Here is a 27,503-nt window from a genome sequence, read left to right as displayed (position 1 = left end):
GTCATTAAAACGCCGACGGACCCAACACATGGATGAGAAAATTGTACTTTACTTATTTGGCTTTAAACCACCTGAGCAAAAATAGCGTTCTGTGAGACATTATTTATATTACTGGAGGAAAAAATTACAACGTATATAAGCAGCAGAGTGTATTCAACGTATACATTGTGTGCTTTAGAATGAAAATGTTGCATCATCCCTTGTGGAAGGACCCCTTTCAACTGGTCGTGTTTTGAGTGACAAAAACAAATATCACTTGCCTGGCAAACATCTAAAAACAATTACCGTGACAATATTCACTGTAAATAGCCCGATTAGCTCCCCCTCCCATCAAATAAATTGCAGGTAAAGTTTTAAAACGCTGATTTATATCAATATATTTATATCAAGTAATTCAGGCACCCGCCGTGGCCTCCTCAGTTCCTTTTTCGTTCAAGATGGCGGGTGACGAGTCTGGAGTAACGCTGGGGCAGCCTCATCTATCCAGACAAGATCTAAATACTCTGGTGAGTGTCTGTTTTATCGGCACGTTCGCTCTTTGTTCGTAATAGTCGTTCAGTTTCCATAAACTCGACCATGAATTAGGAGCTTATATGTCCTCCTCGCCTTACCAGCCGGCACATGACACTGGCTAGCGTACTACTGTGTGATGGGCCCGGCGCTGGGAGGCATGGGTGCTGTGCTGACCATATGTGAATGTACTGTAGCTAAATACAATATCTGCAAATGATGACCAAATTAAAAACAACAGAGTTCTTTCAAAAGTCCTTGTAGTTTTATCGGCTATTTGACCAGTACAAGCTAACTGTCTCAGTAAATGCAAGTTAGGCGGCTACAGGAAGTGTACGCTAGTAAGGCTACTGAGGAGATTCGATGTAGATCATTCTGTTTGTGTCTTATGAGCCCTGTTCAAGCCCTATTTCATTATTTATATCACACCTTCGTGAGGCATTTGATAGTCAAACCATATCCGCCTACACTGTAAAATCCTCAGGCAAGTTTAACTCAGAGGAGTGTACAAAGATGACCAAATGGACCCACAATTTAAGAACAAATGTGTACACTCTTAGTTCTCTAAACTATTTAAAAAAAATGTGTAGGTCATCAATTTAATACATTTCCAACATCAGATTCAGGACAGAGCCATGGATTGCTAGGTACTATGATGAAAGGCAGCATTGTCCGGTTAACAAAGAAGCAAAGCCTCTGGTCTGTTCAGTGATGTCCCTCTAATGTCTGTCTCTCTCATCATTCAGGATGTGTCATCACTGACCCCACTCTCTCCTGAGATCATCAGCAGGCAGGCCACCATCAATATCGGTAAGGAAATCAATCCGTCATCTTCTATCTCTAGACTGGTCAAACATATATCTGCTTCGTTTGAAGGCTTCAAACGGCGTGCCTCTGTCGTTTTAACAGTTTTTGCCTAACTCCTTCTTAACTTAATATTAGGGCCTGTAGTTGGGCATCGCATAATCGCCTATTCGCAATTATTTTAGATAATTGCAATTATTTTTGCATATTTGTTAACATATTTTCCAAAAATAGCAAATCTACAAGCTTATAAGTTATGATCAATGCATGTTGTAAGCATGTAGATCAGGGCTACTCTACTTTTGCTTGCTCAGGGGCCACTCGGCAAAAGTCCAAGGGCCGCAAGCTAAAATTGGCAGTATTTACAAATGTATTTTGTAACAGACTACACGACTAGTCTAAAAATTAAGGAAACAACAAACAAAAACATTGTGATTAATGATGAAGTTACAAAATGAGTCTTCATTCACACACACTAATTATCCATAATATATAAATTATGGATAAGGGGTCATCTAGGTCTTTTCGGGGAGGGGTCCGAATAAATTATGGACTTAGACCTAGAACGCCTGTGATCATTTAATTAACGTAAATTTTCATGTATCAGAGGCATAGATCCCTTCCTACTGTTCCTGGTTTAATTAAATTATTGGCGGCCTAAATGTGATAAATGCTCCGTTTGTACTCGCCCATTAAATAATTCCAAAGACGTGGAGTGAAATATGGTCCTCTAGTTTTATATCCATGTGAAAGTTCTGGCACAAAACGTGTATTTAGTCAATTATCTCCACTTTTTCAAGAGATTCACACGGACGTCTTTCTCTCCGGGCGAGGGGCCCGGAATGATCGATGAACTGATTTTACGAATACTTCCTGTTGTTTACCGCAGACGTCATCACCAATTGACCGGGGAAACACAAAAGTTTGGGTCACACAATTGGCAAGTGGTGTGATTAATTACCCAGCACCTATCGCAAGGCACCTGCCAATTGTGTGACCCAAATATTTGTGCTTCCCTGGTCAATTGGTGATGACGTTTGTGATGATCAGAGGAAGTTTTCATAAATGAAGTCCAGCTGTCATTCCGGGCCCCTTTGCCCGGAGAGAAAGACGTCTGTGTGCATCTCGTGAAAAAGTGGAGATAATTGACTAAATACACGTTTTGTGCCAGAACTTTCACATGGATATGAAACTAGAGGACCATATTTCACTCCACGTCTTTGGTATTATTTAATGGGTGAGTACAAACGGAGCATTTATCACATTTAGGCCGCCCATTTTACGTCCGACCAGAAATTAAGCAGGACCGTTCTATGTCTCTGTATGTGAAATACTGTACATACTGTATGAAACAACAAGAGCCATTCTAGGGCTAGGACTTAGACTGATTATAAATATGTCAGTAATTTCTTTGTATAAGTTATTTGTCATATCTGCTCTGTGCAATTTTTGTATTGCAAAGCTTAAAAGGCCAAACAGAAATGTAGTTTTTATTATGTTCAATGCCAAAAGCACAATTAAATAGTTTATGTATGAGAATTAATCGTCAACTTAAACTGTGTAATCGTGATCGCCCTTCCTGTAGTTTCACCAAGTGGCCTGAGTGTTCTGCCTCGCTGGAGGCCAGCGTTAACGGGGCGAGTGTTCCACCGCCGAGGGCGAGCGCTCCGCGAAACATGTTGACATCCCAGATCTTCTCTTGACGATCTCTTCTTTCCTCCAGGAACCATTGGTCATGTGGCCCATGGCAAGTCAACCGTGGTGAAGGCCATCTCCGGCGTGCACACCGTCAGGTTCAAGAATGAGTTGGAAAGGAACATTACTATCAAGCTTGGATATGCCAACGCCAAGGTAAGCACCTCTGGTTCCTCTGGGTAAGCACCATGGAGGTTCCTCTGTCTGAGGGCCAACGCCAAGGTAAGCACCTCTGGTTCCTCTGGGTAAGCACCATGGAGGTTCCTCTGTCTGAGGGCCAACACCAAGGTAAGCACCATGGAGGTTCCTCTGTCTGAGGGTGGAGACAGAGGGTAAGCACCATGGAGGTTCCTCTGTCTGAGGGTGGAGACAGAGGGTAAGCACCATGGAGGTTCCTCTGTCTGAGGGTGGAGACAGAGGGTAAGCACCATGGAGGTTCCTCTGTCTGAGGGTGGAGACAGAGGGTAAGCACCATGGAGGTTCCTCTGTCTGAGGGTGGAGACAGAGGGTAAGCACCATGGAGGTTCCTCTGTCTGAGGGTGGAGACAGAGGGTAAGCACCATGGAGGTTCCTCTGTCTGAGGGTGGAGACAGAGGGGCACCATGGAGGTTCCTCTGTCTGAGGGTGGAGACAGAGGTAAGCATCATGGAGGTTCCTTTGTCTGAGGGTGGAGACAGAGGTAAGCACCATGGAGGTTCCTCTGTCTGAGGGTGGAGACAGAGGGCAGAGGTTGTTATTCCCAGACATGGTTGTTTAGTTGCACTGAATTACTACGGTAAATCGTATTCTAACTTTTTTTTTTTTTTTCATAAATCAATGCCCTACTTGTTCATACTACAGTGTCACACAAAATAATCAAAAGTAGCAGATCCACAAGCTTGAAACGCGGCATGAATCGAGCTTGTAGATTTGATACTTTTGAATTTTAATCCTGAAAAATAACAGTTTTGAACATATGACGTTTCCACCCTAACTACAACCAATAGCTAATTAGGTGATCTACAAGCTTGAAGATAGCTATTTTGGAATAAAAATCTTAAAACATTTAAAATTTTAATTTATACAATTTTTGGTGGGAACAATTGGCCCAAAAAAGGGTTAATGGCCTATCCACACTAAGCTCTATAACTATTATAAGTAAAGATATTTTTCAAGATCGTTCTAACTCAATTTGTTAGCAGTCTGCACAACACCTGTAATGACAACGGACAGTGAAGGATATATTTTGGAAAGTCAACATGTTATCTGGGCTTTTTGACCTCCCCCACCGGAATACCCGATCCTTGTCACAGGCCCTCACAGCACCAATGTAACACCCAGGAATTGAACTCTGTTCTCCCGTGTGGAAAGCCAACATCTTAACCACTAACCTAAAGGGGAATTCCCCTCTTAGCCGGGGAGATATTAGGCTTTTGGTCATAAGGCAGAGGCTCTGAGCCACTACGGCTACACTTATAATGTGGCCTATAATGTGGTTACGCTTTTGTTGCATCATGTGTTCTAATCCTTTTGTGCTCAGTCCTCCCACACAAGGACTGGAAGCATGGAGAATGAATAAAAATATGATAATTTCCAAGGTCTTGAAATCAATTGTGCCATTTATTTTTTCAGTCATTCACCCCATATCTTTCATTTCGGGTGTAGAGTTGTATGGTCTAACCCAAACACGTGCACACACATAGGATCCAACCAGAGCCCAACAAGCACCTGCCTGCCCGATTGCCTTCAGAGAAGAACATGCCCTTTTCATGCCTACAGTACATCATTCTCTCGCTGAACAAACAATTGCTCTCCACCCTGCTTCATTCAGTACAAAGGCTATTTTATTAGGTTGTTTGGTTTTCCCATCCCGATCAATCTGGTTTACTTGGCAAGAAACAAGGCAACTGACATGCTAAGCTGAAAAGTCTGTGTGCCGAGTCTTGCCGACACAGAAGAATAGTAAATTAAGTTATCGGCAGTTCGGCACTCGCAAATAAATAAATATATGACGGTGACAACTTTAGTCATGCACAGAAAACGTCATGATAGTTCTTCCTTTAAGATGTGCATATGAAGTCTAGTTTTAGGAGGCTAGCACGTCTATCATTCTCAAGCATATCACGCCCAGAAGTGTGAACATGAATGACTTCCTTTTAATAGGCTGTATAACGTTTTAATCGGTTAACATTTTTATGGCTTATCTGTGAATTATTATCCATATTTCTTATATGGATATTTTAATAATACTGATATTACAAACAGAAAATCAGAATGTTTTATTGTTACTTCCATAATACACACTCGTGACTCGGCAAACATTTATCCATCCGCTTGTCGCCTTTAAAAACAACAGACACATTAAAAAGCGCCAAGGGATTAAAAATACTAAAACGAAAGGGGGAGCAGACATTGGTTCAAAAAAGAGGAAAAAAAGCATGTTAAGTATGTACACTTTTACTTGACTGGGTCTAGATTTCTTAGCTTCTCTGCTTTATATATTTGCTACAGTACTCCACCCGTCCACCGTGATGAATATTTAATTTTCTTTATTTTATTTGTGTGTCGACACCTGGGGGGCACCTGCCCTCCCAAAAGTCAATGCATGGGATTGGTCTAACCAGCAACGATATTGCCCTCTCTGCCAGAATTCATCTTAAAATTCTGCCCCAATTAAAATGCATAAGTTGACTTTTGTAAAATGTAGAAATAAAAAAAGGTGCAGGAAAGGTGCATCTTTGTTTCTGACTTCATCATTACAAATACTTCCTTCTCTACTCATTTACCATTCTCTTGCCTTCATACCACAAATGTGTACCTTCGTTTCACATATCGCCTATTTTGTTTTGTTTTTTTGCACCACAAATGTCCTTTCTTTTTCTGTTCATCACTTAACCACAAAACTAAAGTAAGATTCTACTTGTCTCTTCTCCTATCACCTTCCACACTGCCCTGTGGTCGTACTAGGTGTATAAGCTGGATGACTGTCCAAGACCAGAGTGCTACAGGTCATGTGGAAGCAGTACCCCGGACGAGTTCCCCACAGACATCCCTGGCACCAAGGGCAACTTCAAACTGGTTAGGTGAGACTGAGCTGTGGTGGATCACAAATGTACGACAACGTCACACAAGGTTGTGTTCATAACTTCATATTAGCCTTTCTCACCCGGCTTCAGGATGCTGCATAACTAATTGAGCCAAGATGCCTTCTTCCCTGCTCGCTGCCATACTATGTGTCATAATCTGTATGTATGGACCTGGTATTTTGGACTCATTCCTGCCTGGGATTTTGAAGTGACCGCGTCCCTTCCTTTTTCGCTGCTTTCCATCCCTTTCCCTAGACACGTCTCATTTGTCGACTGTCCTGGTCACGACATTCTGATGGCCACCATGTTGAACGGAGCTGCTGTCATGGACGCAGCCCTTCTACTGATCGGTAAGACTAAAATTAATTTGTATGCAGGACTACCATTCTGCACCCTTAGGATCCTCGGAATTAAAACAAAAATGTATCCTCTGCGGAATGTCTTTTTTTTTTGTATTTGTATTCTCTGCTTATACAATTAAAGTGGTTCTTTTCACATATCCCTTCTAGACACACAGGGCTTTGTATAAATATGCATCTCATAAAAGAGGTCACTCAGAGGGTGAGATTATCATCTCTGGGGGCCTCGCTCAAATCAGCTCACAGAAAGAGAAGCCCTCCACCTTATGTAATATGTACGCAGCACACTGAACAAGAAACATTGTAGTCGCAACTAGGGCTGTCACGATTCCAAATTTTAACATGACAATTAATTGTCACACAAATACTTGCGAGTAATGATTTAATTGTGTTTCTGGCATTGAACATTGGAACATATGAATACAAATTAAATGTGATTTTTTTTGGCCTCTTATAGAAAATTGCACAGGGGTGCAATATGGGTAAATATGAGAAATTACTGACAATTATAAAAAAAAAAAAGGCAAATAGCTGATCTACAAGCTTAGAACATTTTACAAGTGACGCATTGTAAGCTTAATGAAGCTTATGATGAACATGAAAATTATGCAAAATAGATTTATCTCAAATAATTGCGATTGGCGATTATGTAATAATTGTTACGAGCCTAGTTACTACTAATCAGCCTCAATATTGTAGTCGCTACTAATCAGACAAACCTACCTGCTACCATCATGCCACATACCAGCTACCAGACTTACTCATTCTCTTGCTGTCTTTCTCTCTTTCTGTGCCAGCGGGTAACGAGTCGTGTCCCCAGCCACAGACGTCGGAGCATCTTGCAGCTATAGAGATCATGAAGCTCAAACACATCCTTATCCTGCAGAACAAGATCGACCTGGTGAAAGAGAGCCAGGCCAAAGAGCAGTATGAGCAGATCCTCTCCTTCGTACAGGGTGAGTGTGTGTGGGGACTATTCTGTTCTCCTTTGTTATTGGTCGCTTGACTCGATGTAGTGAATGTTTGCTTATTGTTGCTGTCGTGCAGAGTTTTTTTCTTAAATTATGCCTTACTTGATCATACTACAGTGTCACACAAAAGTAGCAGATCTGCAAGTTTGTTTTGAGCTTGTAAATCTTTACTACTTTACTTTTAAAACAAAAAAATCCTGAGAGACGACATAATCTTTTCCATGATGGTCCTGCCCTGCAGGTACAGTGGCAGAGGGTGCCCCAATCATTCCCATCTCAGCCCAGCTGAAGTACAACATAGAGGTGGTGTGTGAGTACATCGTCAAAAAGATCCCAGTACCAATCAGAGACTTCACCTCAGAACCTAGACTCATTGGTAAGTATGCCCAAAATTGGAAATTACAAACAGAAAATGGACAATATTATTTATCTGCTTCTTCTAACTAATAACCTGTGGTGTGGGTCACCTGTTATGATTTCAGTTATCAGATCTTTTGACGTCAACAAGCCTGGTTGTGAGGTGGATGACCTGAAAGGTGGTGTAGCTGGAGGCAGTATCCTAAAGGGTGTGCTCAAGGTAACCACGTTCTCCTGTGCCCTTCCTTCATGCTTGGTTTTAACGCTAGAGTGCTTTTATTCTGAAAACACCCTTTACGCCCAAAACCATGAAGCGAAATCTTCCATTGCTACATCGCGCCAGTAAGTCTTATCTCTCTTTAGAAGCTTTAAACTATGGTGTTGCATTGCAAGTTGCAACAATAAACAATCTACAAGCTCACAACGGTTTGCGATGCCAAAGATGGTGGATTTCAAAAGATACGCCATCCCAAGTTGAGCCACTAGAAGCAAAATGGTACTTAAATTGCGTACAAAGGGCACGGTGGCACAGTTGGTAGTGCTGTCGCCTCACAGCTAGAAGGTCCTGGGTTCGATTCCCGCTCAGGGCGCTGTGGGTGCTGGCGGCGTGTTTCCTCCTCCGCGTCATCAGTGCCCATACCCGAGGCGGGGTTGGCGAAAGGGCCTTTCTGTGTGGAGTTTGCATGTTCTCCCCGTGTCCCCTAGGGTAGGTACCCTCACAAAAACATGCAGTAATCCTGGTCTCTAAACAAACTTCCTCCCCCTGGCCAGCCGGGGCGCCTGATGGAGGGGAAAGGAACTGGTTGGAATAACGTGTTCCTTCCACACGCTACGTCCAACCAGGGAAACTCCCCCCTGTCACGTGTAAAGGAGCAACTTGGACACTCAGGCAGGAAGGAAGCATCAGTTCAAGTCTGTTGCTCTCCCCATGTCCCCCATATATGGGGACTAGGTTGGCGGAGGGTGTGTAGAGAGCCCAGTATCACATTAGATAATTGGCACAGGGGTGAAAAAATGGGTTACAAAAATCGAGGGATAAATTGCGTACAAATGGTCTCGAATAGACTCCCCTGTGTCCTGAAAAGGCGGCCACCTACATCACGCAGATACGGGAAGTAAGTTGGAGATGGCATGTCTTTCTTTTTTTGGGCGATGTTTGCTCGAGATCAACTGTTGTTTTTCTCCACCTTCAGGTCGGTCAGGAGTTGGAAGTGCGTCCAGGCATCGTGTCCAAAGACCACGAAGGGAAGCTGATGTGCAAGCCAATCTTCTCCAAGATAGTCTCCCTATTTGCCGAACACAATGACCTGCAGTATGCCGCACCTGGGGGCCTTATCGGTATGACATGCTCGAATCAGATCTCCACGATAAGGTTGTGTGGTTTTTCGGTATTTACGATTGAAATAGTTTCATATAATCTTTACGGTTTCGCCGGCTAAACTGGCCAAACCGTTTCACCTGACATGTGCGTTGGGTGCGCGTGATTATTGTTTGCGGAAGCAGTTGAGAGAATGGCAGCATCTCTGGTTAATATAATGTAATAATGCAAACGCATGGCCAAGTTAATATTAATTAGAAGGTAAAACCAAAAACCGGGGTGTTTTGGTCATAGTAAACCGGGGTTAAACATTTTGCAAACCGCCCAACCTTATTCCACGATGAAAAGATTTGTAGGGGAGAAAATGTCCTAATCATTTTCATGATCACTATATTACAGACACAACACGTTATTCTTGAAATGGTTTGTGAAGACTGATTCGGGTAACTTATTACAAAGGGTTCTTCGCAATAAATAGCAGTAAAACTGTCACTTTTATTTTTTGTGCTCTCGGTGCAGCTCAATTATATTTTCCCTAAACGTCCGCTGATGAGATTATCCTTTCACACTGTTTCACAAATTGCACATTAGGACTTGGCCATACAAACATTTTCAGTCAGATTTGATTTTGCTTTAATCCATCCATCCAACAAGTGCATGAGCATATCTCTGTGTGTGTTTGTTGCAGGTGTGGGCACTAAAATCGACCCAACGCTGTGCAGAGCAGACCGTATGGTGGGTCAGGTGCTGGGCGCCGTCGGAGCGCTTCCAGAGATCTTCACAGAGCTGGAAATCTCCTACTTCCTCCTCCGGAGGCTGCTGGGAGTCCGCACAGAGGGAGACAAGAAAGCAGCCAAGGTGTGCCATTAGCTGAGCATTCTGGGATCCGTAGTCTTTTGAGTCTTGACTCCTCAGAACTGTGGCCCCTTTCTGTTTTTTCCTGCCTAATTTTTAAACTAGTGTTTTCCACTACAATGAATTGGTTCAGAACCCTAAAAGTTGGTCGGTAGTGGAACCAAAACATACTAGTTTTTTCTTGCTGAGCCCAGAACCAAAGTCGGTGTGTTACTATTCTATAGTTTGGAAGATGCAGTTACGATCTAAACAAAGGCCAAAAAGGTGAAAAATCATCACAAAAAAAGGGGAAACGAACTGCTATTTCCGATTGAATTTCCCCCATGAAATAGACACTTTGACCAGTCGTGCGTGCGTGTGTGTGCGAAGCAAATGCTACAATTTACAATTTAGGCATTTAGCAGACGCTCTTAATCCAGAGCGACTTACATTAAGCAAGAACAAAAAGCATGGGAATACATCACATATATAAAAAGCATTTATCAAGAAACATGCGTAAGCTAAGAACGTAACTAGAACATATCTATATAATGACACTATACATATAAACTACATATATATTATACTATGCTGTACATATATACTATGAAGTGCTATGACTAATGCCACCAACAGCAGTTGGTGGCATTGGCATCCACATAATATCTGCAGTGTGTAACATAATGTTGAATTATGAGCTGGTTAAATTATTTGTGTCCTTTTTATTCTTATTCTTTTTTTGCCTCCATTTTTAAAAGAGTATGTAACACATCCTTCAACATATTTGTCCCTGCAGGTCCAGAAGCTGTCCAAGAACGAGGTGCTGATGGTGAACATCGGTTCATTGTCCACAGGAGGCCGCGTGAGCGCCGTCAAGGCCGATTTGGCCAAGATCGTCCTGACCAACCCAGTCTGCACAGAGGTGGGCGAGAAGATCGCCCTGAGTCGCCGTGTGGAGAAACATTGGCGGTGAGGACAGTGTATTAAATATATATTATGCGCCAATGGGTTCTGAAAGAACGTGCTTCAAATTACGTACTTGACAGGCAATGAGTTCATTTTAACCTGCTGAAAGTGAAATGAAAAGCCTCCCATTTCTATGTCTATGATGACTCAAGATGCTTTTCTCATTTATTGGATTGGATTATGGTAAAATAAATATGATTAAACACAATCTAAGAAACAAAGGATATATATATATATACACACATACAAATGTAATAAAAACTTGTTTCCAATGTGGTCCTACAACACAAAATCAAAATAAATAGTCCAGTAAAATACATAGCAGTGCTATGATAGCACCATTACATAGGTATGCAGCATGTCACATGAACTGCAACCTAAAAAACACTGAAAACCACCTAAAATCCATATCAAATATCAAACTGAGTTTACATCCACTTTCGGAAAGCATTATATTGATAACTAGTACACAAGTGACACAATGAATGACACATGCTTTCATCAAAAAGAAAGTAGTAAATAAGTAATAAAAAACTGGTATCAATTGTTGAAATGTAATTTGTTCAGTGGCGTTAACAGTGTGGCTGGGAGTTGAACAGGCACTTACAACAGTCAAAAAGTGACCTTTTGACAGAATTATTGCTTGGCTGAATATTATTGCACTTGGCTGAATATTGTGTGTGTGTCTCATTTGTTCTCCAACCCCCCCCCCCCCCCTCCCCCCTTCAGTCTGATTGGCTGGGGTCAGATCAGGAGGGGCGTGACCATCACGCCCACAGTGGACGACGACTGAGGAGACCTGCGTCACCGTGGCGACGCTCTCATCAAAAAGACGAGCCACACCCACCATCACACTCTTCATATAAATGGACCGAGGGGGGGGCGGTTTAAGGGAGGAAGAAACAAGACAGGTCATCTCAATAGTCCAACGATAGTGCGCCTCCTTGCTCGGTCTCCTCCTTCCTCTGCACCATTCTGTTTACATGACATCTGCCATGCCATGGAGGGCAGAATGTGTATATACATTAAAAAAACAAACATGATACTACTACATTAAATTGAACAAATTAGAGCCGTCCGCTGTGGTTGCAGGTGTAGTAATATTTGGGTGATCTGATTTTGGTTTTGTTGGAATTAAATCCTGCATACATTGGTCGCTGTCACATGCATAATAAGCCTGATTTATACTTAGTTGCAAACCTGTTTTCCTGTGGCAGATATACAAGCTCACGGATCTGTAGATCTGCTATTTTACTGATCAACGACACCGGCACGCAACCAAGTATAAATCCTGCAGAGGACCAGCACGGGAGACGAGGAGAGGAGGGCTTCCGTATTTCGACTATTAAGATGACCTCCAGAAGGCAGCATTGTGTTGGATTCCAGAGGGAGTCGTAAGACCCTACTACAGTTTCCCAGTCAATTCTACAGGACAGTTTATGGCTATTTTATGTTTGAATATTTGCTAGCTGTTTGAGCGTTGACAGGTGTTTAAAGCCGTTATGATGAGCCCTCTGGTGGCGTTTTAAACACGTTTTACAGTGAGGGGAGACCAGTACTCTGGGTTATGTTTGCTGCCTTACAGCTGTCATTGGAATCTAATAAAATACATTTGGAAGAAAGGTGCTGTTTGTGTTTTTGTCATGAAAATAACTAAGTATAGTTAAGGTTAAATGAAAGGACCACTTTTCAACATCTCTTCATATAATTGGTCCTCACTAATGTTCATGATAAAACACCATTTTTTCCTACTCAGTCTGTCTCATAGGAGGGCTTTGGGCAGTTCGGACACCCGTCCACCAGTGACATCATTAGGCAGATTTGTTTTTAAACAAGATTTGTTTTAAAATATATTTAGATTTGTATTATCGTGAGAACGATGGCTTCAACTTTTGCATTGCAATTTTTCAGGAAAAGAGCCTGCCGTTTCTATTAGCTTGGATTCACCATTGATGATGTCACTGGTGGACGGGTTTCTGAACTGCCCACAGCCCTCCTATGAGACACAGACTGAGTAGGAAAAAATTGTGGTATTTTATCATGAACATTAGTTAGCACCAATTATATGAAGAGATGTTGAAAAGTGGTGAAGTGGTCCTTTAAGAATTTCAGGAATTCATAATTAGATATTTATAATATATGTATGCAGCCTGTTTATTTATCTAGGATATTATTTAAATGTAAACGGCAGTGTGTTCACTTCCGTGATTGTCCCAAAGAATATTGTAGAAGGAGAGGTTACACAACACGTTCTATGGTGCAGGTGCACTGTTGGATATGAAACCCAATGGGCTACCCTGTTTACTCTGTTATTAGACAGGCTACGTAACCGTCGTTGTAATCTAGAAATAATTTTCCTGCACCTAATATGTGACATGGTGCCTGCAGTGCCTAAAATCATGCATGTGACGCATATGACCTTTCCTTCTTTATAATCTTGGATTTTCTCACCTGAGAAACACGGGACATAGCGTCATCACAGAACGTTGCCTACAGTACGAGGGGTATGTTTTGCAGGTAAACTAAAGTTGTATGCATGATAATTGAATGTACGGTATATATTTCAATGAACTCTGATATTGGCTATATTTGTTATGCGGAATATGCGCACAGTTGTTGGCGCTGGGAAACTATTAAAGTTTGTCCAGATATTGCACGTCTTGAAGGTGCATTTCTGTGCCTAATGAGAATGGATCAAACCTTTAAAAGTGACATTTTGTTTCTGACTAACAGGTTGATTTCGTAGGTTGAACGCTACTGCTGTGCTGTCGGTGCTTGTATTGGTCTTAAATGGAGTCTGCAGGTATGGTCTTTAAATGCAGTTTCATGACATCCTTTAGGAATGCAATGCCATTAACTGTGCAGAACATTTTGTAGATCATATATGGGCAGTATTTCCTCACAGTCGCTTACCAAGATTTGCAAGGATAGCTAGCGATAAACAATAGCCCATACAATCGACAGGGAAAGGTTGAGGACCGCTCACTATACGTGACAGGTGTAGGCCGGCTACCGGCTACTCTTTTGATGTGACTCGAGACGGACAGATTTTCAACCTTTCAACCCCCTGCCCCCCATTTAGTTATTGTCCACCAGGGGGTGCCAACAGTTCTTTTGTGGCAAAATACATTTTGAAAATGGATCGCCAACAAACGCTTACAAGATGTTGTACAGATTATTATTTTATAACAACAGCGACTCTAATAGTCAGCTGCATTGATCCTTTCTAATTCTGTTTAGCAGAGAATAAAACACAACTTTCTGCCATTGTTTTAAACAGCACTTTGATCGTCCGGATCTACTCAAATTGTTATTGGTTTCTGCCTGGTGTGGTGAACCACGTGACCAGGAAGTGCCTAATTTATGCACACTTTGCGCCGAAAAGGCTAATCTACAAGCTCACAATGGCTCGAGGACGCGACGCACTGCGGGCTTGTAGATCTGATATTTTCGGTGTGCCGTCGTACGACGAAGTACAACTCAGGCGTACTTCGTTTTTATTTTCTTTAGGCTAATAATAAATATTCGACTCCATGGCGCTGACACATGACCTGTATGGCTTATTTCAGAGCGTTGCTAACAATTTAATAATGTGATGTGACGTTTGAAATATACGTTTTAAAAAAACCACAATAGTCATTGTTATTGCCGGGAGTGACTAACCCTTTCCGAAAGCAACATCGGTATCGCTTCTCGGCCTTTTGGCTAAGATCAAGTGTAGTATCTGTTCTTATCAGTTTAATATCTGATACGTCCCCTACCCGGGGACCATATATTAAATTGATTTTTGGAACTGGGAGATGGAATAGGGGCTTGCTCCGTCCACTCCACGCATCGACCTGGTATTGCAGTATCTCCAGGAACGGTGCACCCCCTACTCTGTTAAAATAAATGTGATTGTAGTGATGATTAGTTCATGATTATACCATGTTGTTATCGTTTTAACATGATTGTGGCAGTGGCACTATACCTCTATACTTTACCTGCAGACTTTTAATAATAAAGTATGCTATTCAATCAATCACTAATGCTTTGCAGTTATATTATGACTTGTGAATTCCAGTTTAGTTTTGATCTGTTTTTGAAATAGTCTATAATAGAGGGTATGCGCATGCTTAAAGTGAATGGCACATCGAGTGGCAAATCGATTGGCAAAGCAACATGCAAAGTGAGTTTAACATTGTTTAACGTTGTTTAATGCAATCAGATAGGACTTTTTTGTTTGAATGTATGGGCTGTCAACTTGTCAAAGCCAGAAAGTAGTTTTTTGCACTTCAGTAGGCATTCCTGCATAACTTCCAGGTTTGATGATGATGTCACGCGCATACCCTCTATAATGGGATAATCAAAGTTGAGATCCAGCAAGGTCAGAAAAATTGCAGTTCTACAAGCTTTCCTGTTGCATCGTGAACTTGTACATCTGCAATTTCTGCTTTTTTGACAGACTAAAATTATGGACATTTTACATAAAACAGTTTCAGAAAATAATGTTGAGAATGTGTGATAATAGACATTTCAGTACATGTAATTAACTGCATTCAGCTGCTGGGAAAAAGCAAACAGCCCATACAAAGTGAATGCTTTTGGGATTGAGAACAGGCATACAGTAGTCCAGTGGTTCCCAAACTGGGGGTCGTTAACCAAAGTAACCAACAATCTATTCTATACTACCGGTATAAAACATTGGTCAAATTCACTACCTTAGAAAGAGACAAGAATTGTGAAAATAGCCGATCTACAAGCTCACAACGTAGATAAGCTATTTTCACAATATTTATCTGTGAAAAAATAAATAAATAAAAAATCTGTGGAACATAGTCAAACAAAATGTAATGCCTCGACTCCCGGTCCCCAGTTCAAATATTATTATTATTGGTGGTCGCGGCCTGAAAAACTTGGGAACCCTTGCTCTAGTCAACTTCTGGACAAAATGTAATTTAATACTTCACATCCATCAGATGTAAAAAAAAAAAATTATTTGTTATTGGTCAGACGGTCAGCGGGGTCGGGACGTGGCGGGCCAGCGGCGGTCTCCTCTGGACCTCATCATGAATCAGATCCGCAGGAAGCGCTCAGCCGCAGACCGGAGGTCGTCATCCAGCCGGTTCCTGTCTCGCACCTCCGACAGGGGAGGAGGGATCTCTGAGGACAGAGACACAGAGGACAGGGACCACAGAGATGGAACAGATGGCTCCGGTGAGATTCGGCTGAAGATATGAGGTTGAAAGGAGTTGGGAAGGAACTGGAAAATGACCTAGTTAACTTGACATTGTCGTATTGCATTCTCTAATGTAATTTATCTACATCCCAACCTGAAAATGAAGCTTCTGTTTGATTTATTTGTTTATTTAATTTAATAGAGAGCTGGAGAGACCCCTGTTACTCCAGCCTAGCAGCACTGGTCGCCCCAGCGTATATAGATGAGTCATCACTGACATTTATGGTATAACAATTATATAAGCATTAGAATGCCAGAACTCATGGAAGTGTCCTTCAGGTACTAGGCAATGGGCAAACCGTTTTTCTTTAATTGTTTGTGTTGTGAACCTTTGCCTATTAACTACAATATGGAAACAATGGGAATTTTGTAAATGTTTTTTGACTAGTATGCCAGACATTCTAAAACGGTTAAAACCACACCTTTCGAACAGATTTCTAGAGTATAGATAAATGTGCAGCTCCATTGCATGTTCTCTCATGCGGCCAATTGTTTCGTTGTGCCCTAGGTGTCGCCGAACCAGCTGAGAATGAGTGTGACCTGGGCTGGGGACGTATGTGTGTGTTCCTACAGAAGTTGGGAAAGAAGGCGGATAGCCGGAGCCTGAATGTAGCTCACTGTGATCTTACTGCCACAGATATATTGGAGCTAGGTGAACTAGGATGCACACACACACGCACGCACGCACGCACGCACGCGCGCACACGCACACACACACACACACACACACACACACACACACACACACCACCAGATCCTTGGCTTGTTAAAGGCACGTGTACTGTAGGTCGACAGGCACAGGTGCCAGCAGCAACAATTAGTTTAGCATCTAGTTTTGAGATGCCAACATTCACTGTTGTGAGCAGTGGTGTACTGTGGATTTTGTAACTACTGGAGTGCTTCGTCACACGCAAACGTTTGGCAGCTTTTTATTTGTACACACTAGTGGAGCGGCGCCCCACCTCCAGGACGGAGGATCTTAAGCATCAAAACTAACCCAACTGGCATACAAAGGAAAGGGCACACAAAGTTACTTCACGTGCTGCACACTACTGTATATAAGACCTCCTTTCTCCCCCGTCAGCTACTTTGCTCCAGTACCTTCCTCAACTGGAGGACATGGACATATCGTGGAACGAGCTGATTGGTGGCTCCCTGCGGGCGTTGACCTCTCACCTCCAGCATGTGGGCGGGCTCAGAACCCTGAGACTGTGCAGCTGTAGGCTGAACACAGATGACGTTGTTGCACTAGGTGAGAGACGGCACATTCACTTTTCACATTTTCATAAATTGGAGTTTGTTCACACAATCTCTGTTTCTAATGTGTGCTTTTTAAGGCGAGGCTCTTGGGTGTGTCCCCCTTCTGGAGATATTAGACCTGTCCTGGAACGTTGGTGTTGGGGGCGGGGCGTTGCAAGGGCTCCTGGGAAAACTTTGTCCGACGCTGAGGCAGTTACACCTGGTGGCTTGCCAGCTTACTGCTGCTGATGCCACTGCACTGGGTAAGACATAAAATACTGGTTGTTCCGATATATGGATGTTTTATTTTTGTTTATATTTTATTGCATATGTTTTGAAAATGCTATTTTGTGTTTTTACAGAGATATCCTTACTTTATATTAATAAGTCTAGCGACTAGTCTAACTCGAGAGGTTACTCTGAGGGTTTTCTCCTTGTCTAACTGTTTCAGCCATTTCCTCTGCTGTTCTAGTCTCTACACAGATATCGAGATGAGATGTAGAGATGTAACCAGATGCATTGGTGGGCGTAGATCTTCGTGAGATTATAGCTTTGCTATATAAGATTATATAGATACATCATCTTTAATGGCCACCCCTTGTCTCCCCCACCCTCAGGAGGCATAGTGAGTGCTCTGCCCAGACTGAGTGTGTTGGATCTGTCCTGTAACCCTCTGTTGTCAGAGGACTCACATGATGAGGCAGAGTCTTCAGGGGGCAGTCTGGGGGATCTGTCTTCCTCCCTCTGTCATGCCACCTCCCTCACCACACTCCGACTGCAGGCCTGTAGACTCACGCCAAACAGCCTCCACTCTCTTGGTAGGAGAACTGCTCCTTTGTGGTTTGATCTGACATGAGCCATGTTCATGGATTAAAGTTATCAGTCGCTATGACTGATTTCAATCATTTGGAATCCATAGAAGCCAGCTGGAAGCATGTTACAGCAGCAAAAATAGCCGATCTACAAGCTCTCAATATGGTTTAACATGTTTCGGTTACTATTGTAAGATTAGAGCAAGATTACAGCATTTGAAGTGTTCAAACTAGCAATGTGTTCAGAAGCGTCTTCCATAAAACCCGAATGGGGCTGGTTGGCAATGTAGAAATGCAGGAACAATATTACTAAAACAAAATGTTGGGTTAATTGTCTAGGAAACAGTGCTAGTTTAGGGGGCTCCTTTCACACTGTTACAAATTGCACATTAGGAATTGGCCATACAGCATTTTTCAGTCATGAGATTTTCCATGCATGTTATTTGGCAATTGGCATGAGTGAGTCTTTTCTTATTGTTGCTGAGGGTGACTATAGTAGAGTGGGTATAGGATCTGGGTGGGATGCCACACATGCTGTTGAGCCGTGTGGAACTATACACGCATGATTGATCAAAAACCTCAAATCAGTAAACAGCTCTGACCGATGACCCTGACAACCAGTGGTGGAAAGTAACTAAGTACATTTACGTATTTGTACTTTACTTGAATATTTCCAATATCCAATACTCCAAATATTCTACTTTTACTCCACTACATTTGTTTGAAAACTTTAGTTACTATAGTTACTTTGTAGATTTTGATTATTATTAAACATACATTACCCACTTCAGCCCTATACATATTTTGGCCATTTGATCTACAAGCTCACAATGCATTCTATACATTTTGAACATTTTGAACTTGTCAAATGGGTACTTTCTACTTTTGGTACTTTAAGTACATTTAGATACCAATACTTTACTCAACTAAATTTAGATTACCAGACTTTTACTTACTAACGGATAGTTCTACATTGCAGTATTGATACTTTTACTTCAGTAACTAAATGTGAGTACTTTTTCTACCACTGCTGACAACATGGCTTCAGTTTCTGTGCAATAAATTCTTATTGTGCTATAATCCAACTCCCCGGCTCGCTGAAGGTGGGTCGCTCCGCTACCTGCCGTCACTGCGTGAACTGGACCTGTCCTGCAACAGGAGTCTGGCCGGGGGACTGTCGCACCTCACCTTCCACCTGGTGCACCTCACGCACCTGGAGAGCCTCGACCTGCACCTGTGCTCTCTAACGCACGCCGATGTGGAATCGCTGAGTGAGTTGTGTTTGCGTGTGTGCTCTGAGAAGGAGGGAAATTAGTAAATTATATGGTCTGCATTTCTATATTTTTGTATCTAAAAAAAGCACTTTGTGTTACAGTACAATAGGCCATTTACACACACTTATGGCGGAGGCAAATGGTGCATTTATATAGCACCTTTATCCAAGGCGCTTTACATAGATTGTGCATTACATTCACCCATTCACACACACATTCATACACCGATTGCGGCGGAAGCAATGCAAGGTACCAACCAGCACATCGGGAGCAATTTGGGGTTCAGTGTCTTGCCCAAGGACACTTCGACATGTAGACAGGAGGAGCCGGGATTCGAACCGCCGACCCATGGATCATTGGACAACCTGCTCTACCTCTTGAGCCACAGTCGCCCCTGGAGGCAACCAATGCAATGCACCAACATGTTCATCGCTTTTGTTTACAACGCCCTAAAAGCCACAATGAAATTATGAATCGCAATTATTTGTACGACAATTAATCATGAAGTAAACTACATTTGTGACAGCCCTTATTGTTTACTTTATGTCCAGTACAGGCACTCCCCTCTCTTGCCGAGTTGTCCGAGTTGGATGTGTCGTCCAATAAGGAGGTTGGAGGCGTGGTCGATTCTCTATGCTCCGCCCTGCCACTGGCACAGATGAGACGCCTGCCACTCAACAGCTGCAGTCTGAACCAAATGTCATTCGCTGCATTAGGTACTTATCTATATGAACAATACTATACCATACATACAATACTATTACCACTGTTAATATTACAACAATTACTGCTTTGCTACTAATACACAGTGTTAATTTTGACAGAAAATATTTATTTAGTTTTAGTCAAAGTATTTTGAATAAAATTCCATTTAGTTTTACTTTTAGTCACATTCAGTCATCTGGCACAATATTTGCTCCGATTATGCTGCCAGGGAGCTTTTTTCGTGCTTGCAGACAAAACCCCGATCTGATGCAAGATCGGGCTTTGATCGCCAAGGTTTTGCTCGCTGTGTGTGAAAGGAACTGCGAGAATATCCAACGGTAATAAAGGCGCTTGCCGATGCATCGTGCATGTATCACGGGTTCCTGCACCTATACGTGAGACATCAAAATTAATTGAAATAAAAAACAAATGTAGCCTATATGTATCGGGTCTGGATCGCATCTTGAACTCTTGCAGTTTGTGATCCCTAATCAGCGATCAATCGTTTAGTGTGAAAACCACAAAGATATAATGACAGCCGATTTAAAAAAAGACTCCTGTAGTGTGAAATAGCCTACATAACGATCTGATGACACGCCGACAACTCCTCCTAAACCTCAACTAAATGCATTTTGCCGTGATGCCATCGTGATACCTGATTTATACTTGGCTGCATGCCATAAATAGCAGATCTACAAGCTCACAACACGTCGCAGGGTGAAGCGTTTTGTGCTTGTATATCTTCTATTTCCGGAGCACGACACCCGCACGCAGCCACGCATAAAATGACTTAGTCTTAGTTCTACTGGATCTCTTCTCCAATAGTGTTTGTGCCCTAACACTTTAGTCTAGTTGTTCTTTGTTGATGAAATTGTCAGTGTATTTAGTTATAGTTTTAGTTTTTATTTAGTTTTATTTAGTCAGCGATAACGCTTCGTCATAGTTTTAAGTCTATGAAATTACGGTAATAAATGGAAAAAGAAATGCTAAAATAGCATTGATAAAACTGTGGTCCTAAAATGTTGACTGTGTGTGTGTGTGTGTGTGTGTGTGTGTGTGTGTGTGTGTGTGTGTGTGTGTGTGTGTCTCTCTCTCTCTCTCAGCTCTGGCTGTACCATACCTCAGGAGTGTGGATGTTTCCTGGTGTAAAGTGGTAGGCGGTCGCTTAGCGCTGCTATTGGATGCCTTGCAGCCAGGAGTTGTCCAGGAGTTGAGACTCAGCAGCTGTCAGCTGACTACAGATGACCTCTGTCACCTGGGTAATGAGCTTGTACATCTGCTATTTATGAAAATATCGAAAACGTTTGAATATGTTTTCTTTCTTTTTATTATTTACATACATCTTCTCTTCTAGGGGTCCCTGACACAAAACATTTTCAGATTGGGTTTCCGCGGCCAAATTATTTTCTTATACAAAAATACGATTAGGGGGTCCTCCTTGACATGGAAAAAGTCTGAAAACCATTGGCTTAGACACTGTCAACGAAGACATATCTTAACCCATTTAGACCTAGTTTTTCTCGCCCGCCTAGTAGCGGAAAAAAAAGAAGAAAAACCCTCTGGGAACCCAAATTAATTTAGATTAATTCTAAAAACAGTTGTTTGTATCACTGCTCGCTATCTTTGACTTTATTTCATCTAATCATGTCTTTCTTTACGATCCTTCCCCTCTAGCTGCGGTGTGTAAGCGTGGTTCCCTCTCTTCTCTGCACGTGCTGGATCTATCGTACAACAGCCAGGTGGGGGACGAGGGCTGGGCCGCACTGTTCGGAGCTGCTGGAGGTAGGCTAGGCCTGTCAGAATTATTGCATAATCGCCTAATTGCAATTATTTTTGCTTCATCGTCATATTCGTTTCCATGTTGAAAGATGTTCATACATTTCAAACAGTTTACAAAAATATCGAAAATAGCAGATCTATACTGGATCTGCAATTTTTCATTATTGTTTTTAAGTATAAAATTATTAAATATGTCAGTTGCTGTCGGGAGGAAACCATCTAACAACATTTTTGAGGTTTTTGATTTTGTTTAGCATAAATCAGTGCTATTGAACACCCTTTACGTCTGTGTGTGTTAGTTAAAATATATTAACCCAATGTAAAGTAGTAAAAAAGGCTTCGGACAAAACCTCTTAATTCCATTAGACCCTCAAACTGTCTGCTTAAACAGCTAACTCCACCACCTCTCCCCCTCTCATGTAAGTAATGGACAATATATAAATTCACAATACCAACTTTGATGAGGCAGTATTGCTTTGTTTTAAAAATATAAATGAACATTTTGGAGTTGGTGGTTTCTTCCCGGAGGCAGAGATATTCAAGTCATATCTGCCCTGTGCAATTTTTGATGACGAATCCTAAATGAAATTTCATTTTAATTCACACAATGTCCAATGCCAAAAACAATTATCACAATTATCCGTATGACAATTAATTGTCAACTTAAATGTATGTTTCTAATCCTGACAGCCCTAGTAGCCGGAGGAGGTCTGGGCTCATTGCGGGACGTTGACCTCAGCCTACGACCTTCGACCTCTGCCACCCCGCCCTCCGCGGCGTGGCTCCCCGCCCTGCTCTCCGCCCTGCCCCGCCTACCCGCCCTGGCCCGCCTGGCCATGCTGCGCTGGGGCATCAGCAGCGCTCGGGCCAGAGAACAGCTGACACACTCTCTCAAGAAGAGGAAGGTCCTGTTCGAGTGGGACCAACCCGCTAATAAGGCGGATGATGCCGCTTCACGAGACCTGGCCAATAAGGACAGAGCAGAGGAGGAGACTCACCCTGAGGAGTAACGGCGCATTCATACTCCAGTTTGAGGTGATGGCTTATCACTGCGGTGTAGTTTTCTAATGGTTAGAAAACTACAACATTACGTCATTCGCCGCTGTGATCAGCCATCACCGCAGATCCCGACACGTCTCTCTGTTTTTACTTTCCGACAAGTCCTTTCACTCTGGGGCTATCACCTCGTTCACTGATTGGTCTAGAAGTTGGGTGGGCGGTCCACTTGGTTTTGCAGGCAGAGGCGCAAACAAACCGAGAAACAGAGCAGAGAGACGGGAAAGAGAACAATGTAATGGAAGAATAGAAAGCCACGACATAAAGCGAGAGAAAATTATTATAGCTTTCATGAAACCGATTAATCGCTGATCCAGGAAAATCCCGGCTTAATCCATAATCCAAGTTTCGTGAAATAGGCCCCAGCTTGCTTATTTCTCTCACGAAATTTGGCAACACTGAGTAGGATGGATGCGATTGTTGAAGACGTGATGAAGACAACAGGATGCAGTAGTAGTACACAAGAACACAATGCACTGGAGAATGTGGGAAACACTCTTCTTGATTATTGTTTGATTGTCACACTTTGAAAATGTTTGTGTATATAATTCAGAAGTGCTTTGTGAACATTCAAATTGATGCAGACTGGTACACCCACACACACACACACACACACACACACACACACACACACACACACACACACACACACACTCTTCTATTAATATACTTCAACTGTTCCTGGTATTGATGATTTCTTGTATAGTGTTGTATGTCTTGTATGTAACCATGACCAAATGACATGCTATAGTATGCAGTGGTGGAAAGTAACTACAGTAAGTACATTTAGTACCACTCTCAAAGGGCACCTACGGACGGCTGCAATTCTAAACCCCTTCTGGCCCCCATAAAATCTGAATCCCCACCACCCCCCCCTTTCCCTTATGTTTCTTCGCTAAGAGCATGTTGATCTATTTTTGAGAATTGTGAAAATGTATGCAAATCTTGAATATATTCCAGTTTTACAAACAAACACAACTTTGGTTCAACACAGTAAATGTTCTCTATTTAATTGGATGAGAAATGACTGTCCCAGTGAGTTTGGGAGGCTACTACTAATGATTATCTTGTAGATCAAATTAGGTTGACTGTACTATGATTTATTTTCAATTCTCTGTTGAAGCCATTTGACTTGTCGCAATCACAAGGGACACAATGGGTCAATGGTCATAGCCAGGATTGAACTTCTGTGCTTACAAGGCAGTCACTCTACCCATTAAGCTGTGGTTGCCCTGTAACAATGTCAACATTGAGACGAACATGGGCCCCGATAAGAAAGGTTTGTATTTAAAAAAATAAAAAGAAGTATAACCCATATGTGTCAAGATGTTGGCAACATATTGTCAGCCTGGGGAATCTGTCAGTAATGACAGAAAAGCCAGACGCTTGTTTCCATTTTGGTTCATAAACATTCAAACATCTAGATCAACAACAGCACAACAAACAATAGACAAATCTTTCTGTTTTTTTTACTTGAATACAAAGGAAGACTGTGTTGTGGCAAGAAGCAAGTAAGTTAGGATATTGTCTCCATGATCTGGGGATCCTGGGTTCAAAACCCACCCAACTCTTTACTTTCAAGACAAATTTCCAAAAGAACAACTACAAAACCCCGAACTCACAGGCACAGGAAGACAGTGTTGTGGCAGGTAGCAAGTAGTTCACTGAATTAGGATGCTGTCACCATGAACCAGCCGAACTGTGTGCTGTTAAACCCAACACACTCCTAATAGGAGGGTGCTGGTTCAAATCATCATTTTTTGATGTGCCAAGATCTGCCATTGAGCCCCATTATAAATTAGAAAGCACTATATTTCTAAAACTATGAAACATTTCAAAGATTCCTTTTCAGACAAACATGTCCACCGTAAGATGAACCTAAATAGGTTTGAATGGGGTTTCTAGGTGTAAGTATGTAGGACTAGTAGCATGCCAAAGTTTGTGCTATTGCCATTGAGAATGCATTGGGCGTTTAAGTTAAATAACTCAGAAACTACAAAACATTTCAAAGTAAAAGGTTCCAGCATGTGTCTCCACGGCAAGCTGAATTATAAAAAGTGTGAATGGAGTTTCTAGGTGAAAGTGATTTTTTGACGCGCCATAGCTCTGCCATTGAGCCCCATTATACAATTCCCAAATTTGAAAGCACTATATTTCTAAAACTATGAAACATTTCAAAGATTCCTTTTCAGACAAACATGTCCACCGTAAGATGAACCTAAATAGGTTTGAATGGGGTTTCTAGGTGTAAGTATGTAGGACTAGTAGCATGCCAAAGTTTGTGCTATTGCCATTGAGAATGCATTGGGCGTTTAAGTTAAATAACTCAGAAACTACAAAACATTTCAAAGTAAAAGGTTCCAGCATGTGTCTCCACGGCAAGCTGAATTATAAAAAGTGTGAATGGAGTTTCTAGGTGAAAGTGATTTTTTGACGCGCCATAGCTCTGCCATTGAGCCCCATTATACAATTCCCAAATTTGAAAGCACTATATTTCTAAAACTATGAAACATTTCAAAGATTCCTTTTCAGACAAACATGTCCACCGTAAGATGAACCTAAATAGGTTTGAATGGGGTTTCTAGGTGTAAGTATGTAGGACTAGTAGCATGCCAAAGTTTGTGCTATTGCCATTGAGAATGCATTGGGCGTTTAAGTTAAATAACTCAGAAACTACAAAACATTTCAAAGTAAAAGGTTCCAGCATGCGTCTCCACGGCAAGCTGAATTATAAAAAGTGTGAATGGAGTTTCTAGGTGAAAGTGATTTTTTGACGCGCCATAGCTCTGCCATTGAGCCCCATTATACAATTCCCAAATTTGAAAGCACTATATTTCTAAAACTATGAAACATTTCAAAGATTCCTTTTCAGACAAACATGTCCACCGTAAGATGAACCTAAATAGGTTTGAATGGGGTTTCTAGGTGTAAGTATGTAGGACTAGTAGCATGCCAAAGTTTGTGCTATTGCCATTGAGAATGCATTGGGCGTTTAAGTTAAATAACTCAGAAACTACAAAACATTTAAAAGTAAAAAGTTCCAGCATGTGTCTCCACAGCAAGCTGAATTATAAAAAGTGTGAATGGAGTTTCTAGGTGAAAGTGATTTTTGACGTGCCATAGCTCTGCCATTGAGCCCCATTATAAATTTCCCAATTTTGAAAGCACTATATTTCTAAAACTATAAAACATTTCAAAGATTCCTTTTCAGGCAAACATGTCCACCGTAAGATGAACCTAAATAGGTTTGAATGGGGTTTCTAGGTGTAAGTATGTAGGACTAGTAGCATGCCAAAGTTTGTGCTATTGCCATTGAGAATGCATTGGGCGTTTAAGTTAAATAACTCAGAAACTACAAAACATTTCAAAGTAAAAAGTTCCAGCATGTGTCTCGACAGCAAGCTGAATTATAAAAAGTGTGAATGGAGTTTCTAGGTGAAAGTGATTTTTGACGTGCCATAGCTCTGCCATTGAGCCCCATTATAAATCTCCCAATTTTGAAAGCACTATATTTCTAAAACTATAAAACATTTCAAAGATTCCTTTTCAGGCAAACATGTCCACCGTAAGATGAACCTAAATAGGTTTGAATGGGGTTTCTAGGTGTAAGTATGTAGGACTAGTAGCATGCCAAAGTTTGTGCTATTGCCATTGAGAATGCATTGGGCGTTTAAGTTAAATAACTCAGAAACTACAAAACATTTCAAAGTAAAAAGTTCCAGCATGTGTCTCCACAGTAAGCTGAATTTGAAACAGTGTGAATGCAGTTTCTAGGTGAAAGTGCTTTTTTGACGTGCCAATATCTGCCATTGAGCCCCATTGTAGATTTCTCAAATTTGAAAGCACTATATTTCTAAAACTATGAAACATTTCAAAGATTCCTTTTCAGGCAAACATGTCCACCGTAAGATGAACCTAAATAGGTTTGAATGGGGTTTCTAGGTGTAAGTATGTAGGACTAGTAGCATGCCAAAGTTTGTGCTATTGCCATTGAGAATGCATTGGGCGTTTAAGTTAAATAACTCAGAAACTACAAAACATTTCAAAGTAAAAGGTTCCAGCATGTGTCTCCACGGCAAGCTGAATTATAAAAAGTGTGAATGGAGTTTCTAGGTGAAAGTGATTTTTTGACGCGCCATAGCTCTGCCATTGAGCCCCATTATACAATTCCCAAATTTGAAAGCACTATATTTCTAAAACTATGAAACATTTCAAAGATTCCTTTTCAGACAAACATGTCCACCGTAAGATGAACCTAAATAGGTTTGAATGGGGTTTCTAGGTGTAAGTATGTAGGACTAGTAGCATGCCAAAGTTTGTGCTATTGCCATTGAGAATGCATTGGGCGTTTAAGTTAAATAACTCAGAAACTACAAAACATTTCAAAGTAAAAAGTTCCAGCATGTGTCTCCACAGCAAGCTGAATTATAAAAAGTGTGAATGGAGTTTCTAGGTGAAAGTGATTTTTGACGTGCCATAGCTCTGCCATTGAGCCCCATTATAAATCTCCCAATTTTGAAAGCAAAAACTATAAAACATTT

At 41.6% G+C, this 27,503-nt stretch overlaps 2 protein-coding genes across 2 annotated transcripts; both read left to right on the top strand.

Moving 5' to 3' along the window:
- Positions 1–159: 159 nt before the first annotated feature.
- On the top strand, positions 160–12,501 carry LOC306913000 (eukaryotic translation initiation factor 2 subunit 3). The gene is made up of 12 exons (XM_079489490.1): positions 160–506; positions 1,257–1,320; positions 3,038–3,165; positions 5,956–6,071; positions 6,330–6,424; positions 7,231–7,389; positions 7,646–7,780; positions 7,887–7,981; positions 8,955–9,099; positions 9,768–9,937; positions 10,710–10,882; positions 11,609–12,501. The coding sequence occupies exons 1-12, from the start codon at positions 438–440 to the stop codon at positions 11,670–11,672; spliced, it is 1,413 nt and encodes a 470-aa protein (XP_079345616.1). The 5' UTR covers positions 160–437; the 3' UTR covers positions 11,673–12,501.
- Positions 12,502–13,339: 838 nt separating this feature from the next.
- On the top strand, positions 13,340–24,214 carry lrrc31 (leucine rich repeat containing 31). The gene is made up of 12 exons (XM_079490272.1): positions 13,340–13,396; positions 13,613–13,682; positions 15,872–16,075; positions 16,606–16,749; positions 17,182–17,349; positions 17,435–17,599; positions 17,954–18,154; positions 19,252–19,419; positions 19,974–20,138; positions 21,231–21,386; positions 21,802–21,909; positions 22,597–24,214. Exons 2-12 carry the CDS (start codon positions 13,670–13,672, stop codon positions 22,914–22,916), a joined length of 1,812 nt encoding a protein of 603 aa, XP_079346398.1. The 5' UTR covers positions 13,340–13,396; positions 13,613–13,669; the 3' UTR covers positions 22,917–24,214.
- Positions 24,215–27,503: the final 3,289 nt, after the last annotated feature.

This window comes from Electrona antarctica (assembly GCF_951216825.1).
Source record: "Electrona antarctica genome assembly, chromosome: 20".
NCBI classification, from domain to species: domain Eukaryota; kingdom Metazoa; phylum Chordata; class Actinopteri; order Myctophiformes; family Myctophidae; genus Electrona; species Electrona antarctica.
This window is presented reverse-complemented; position numbering and strand designations above follow the sequence as displayed.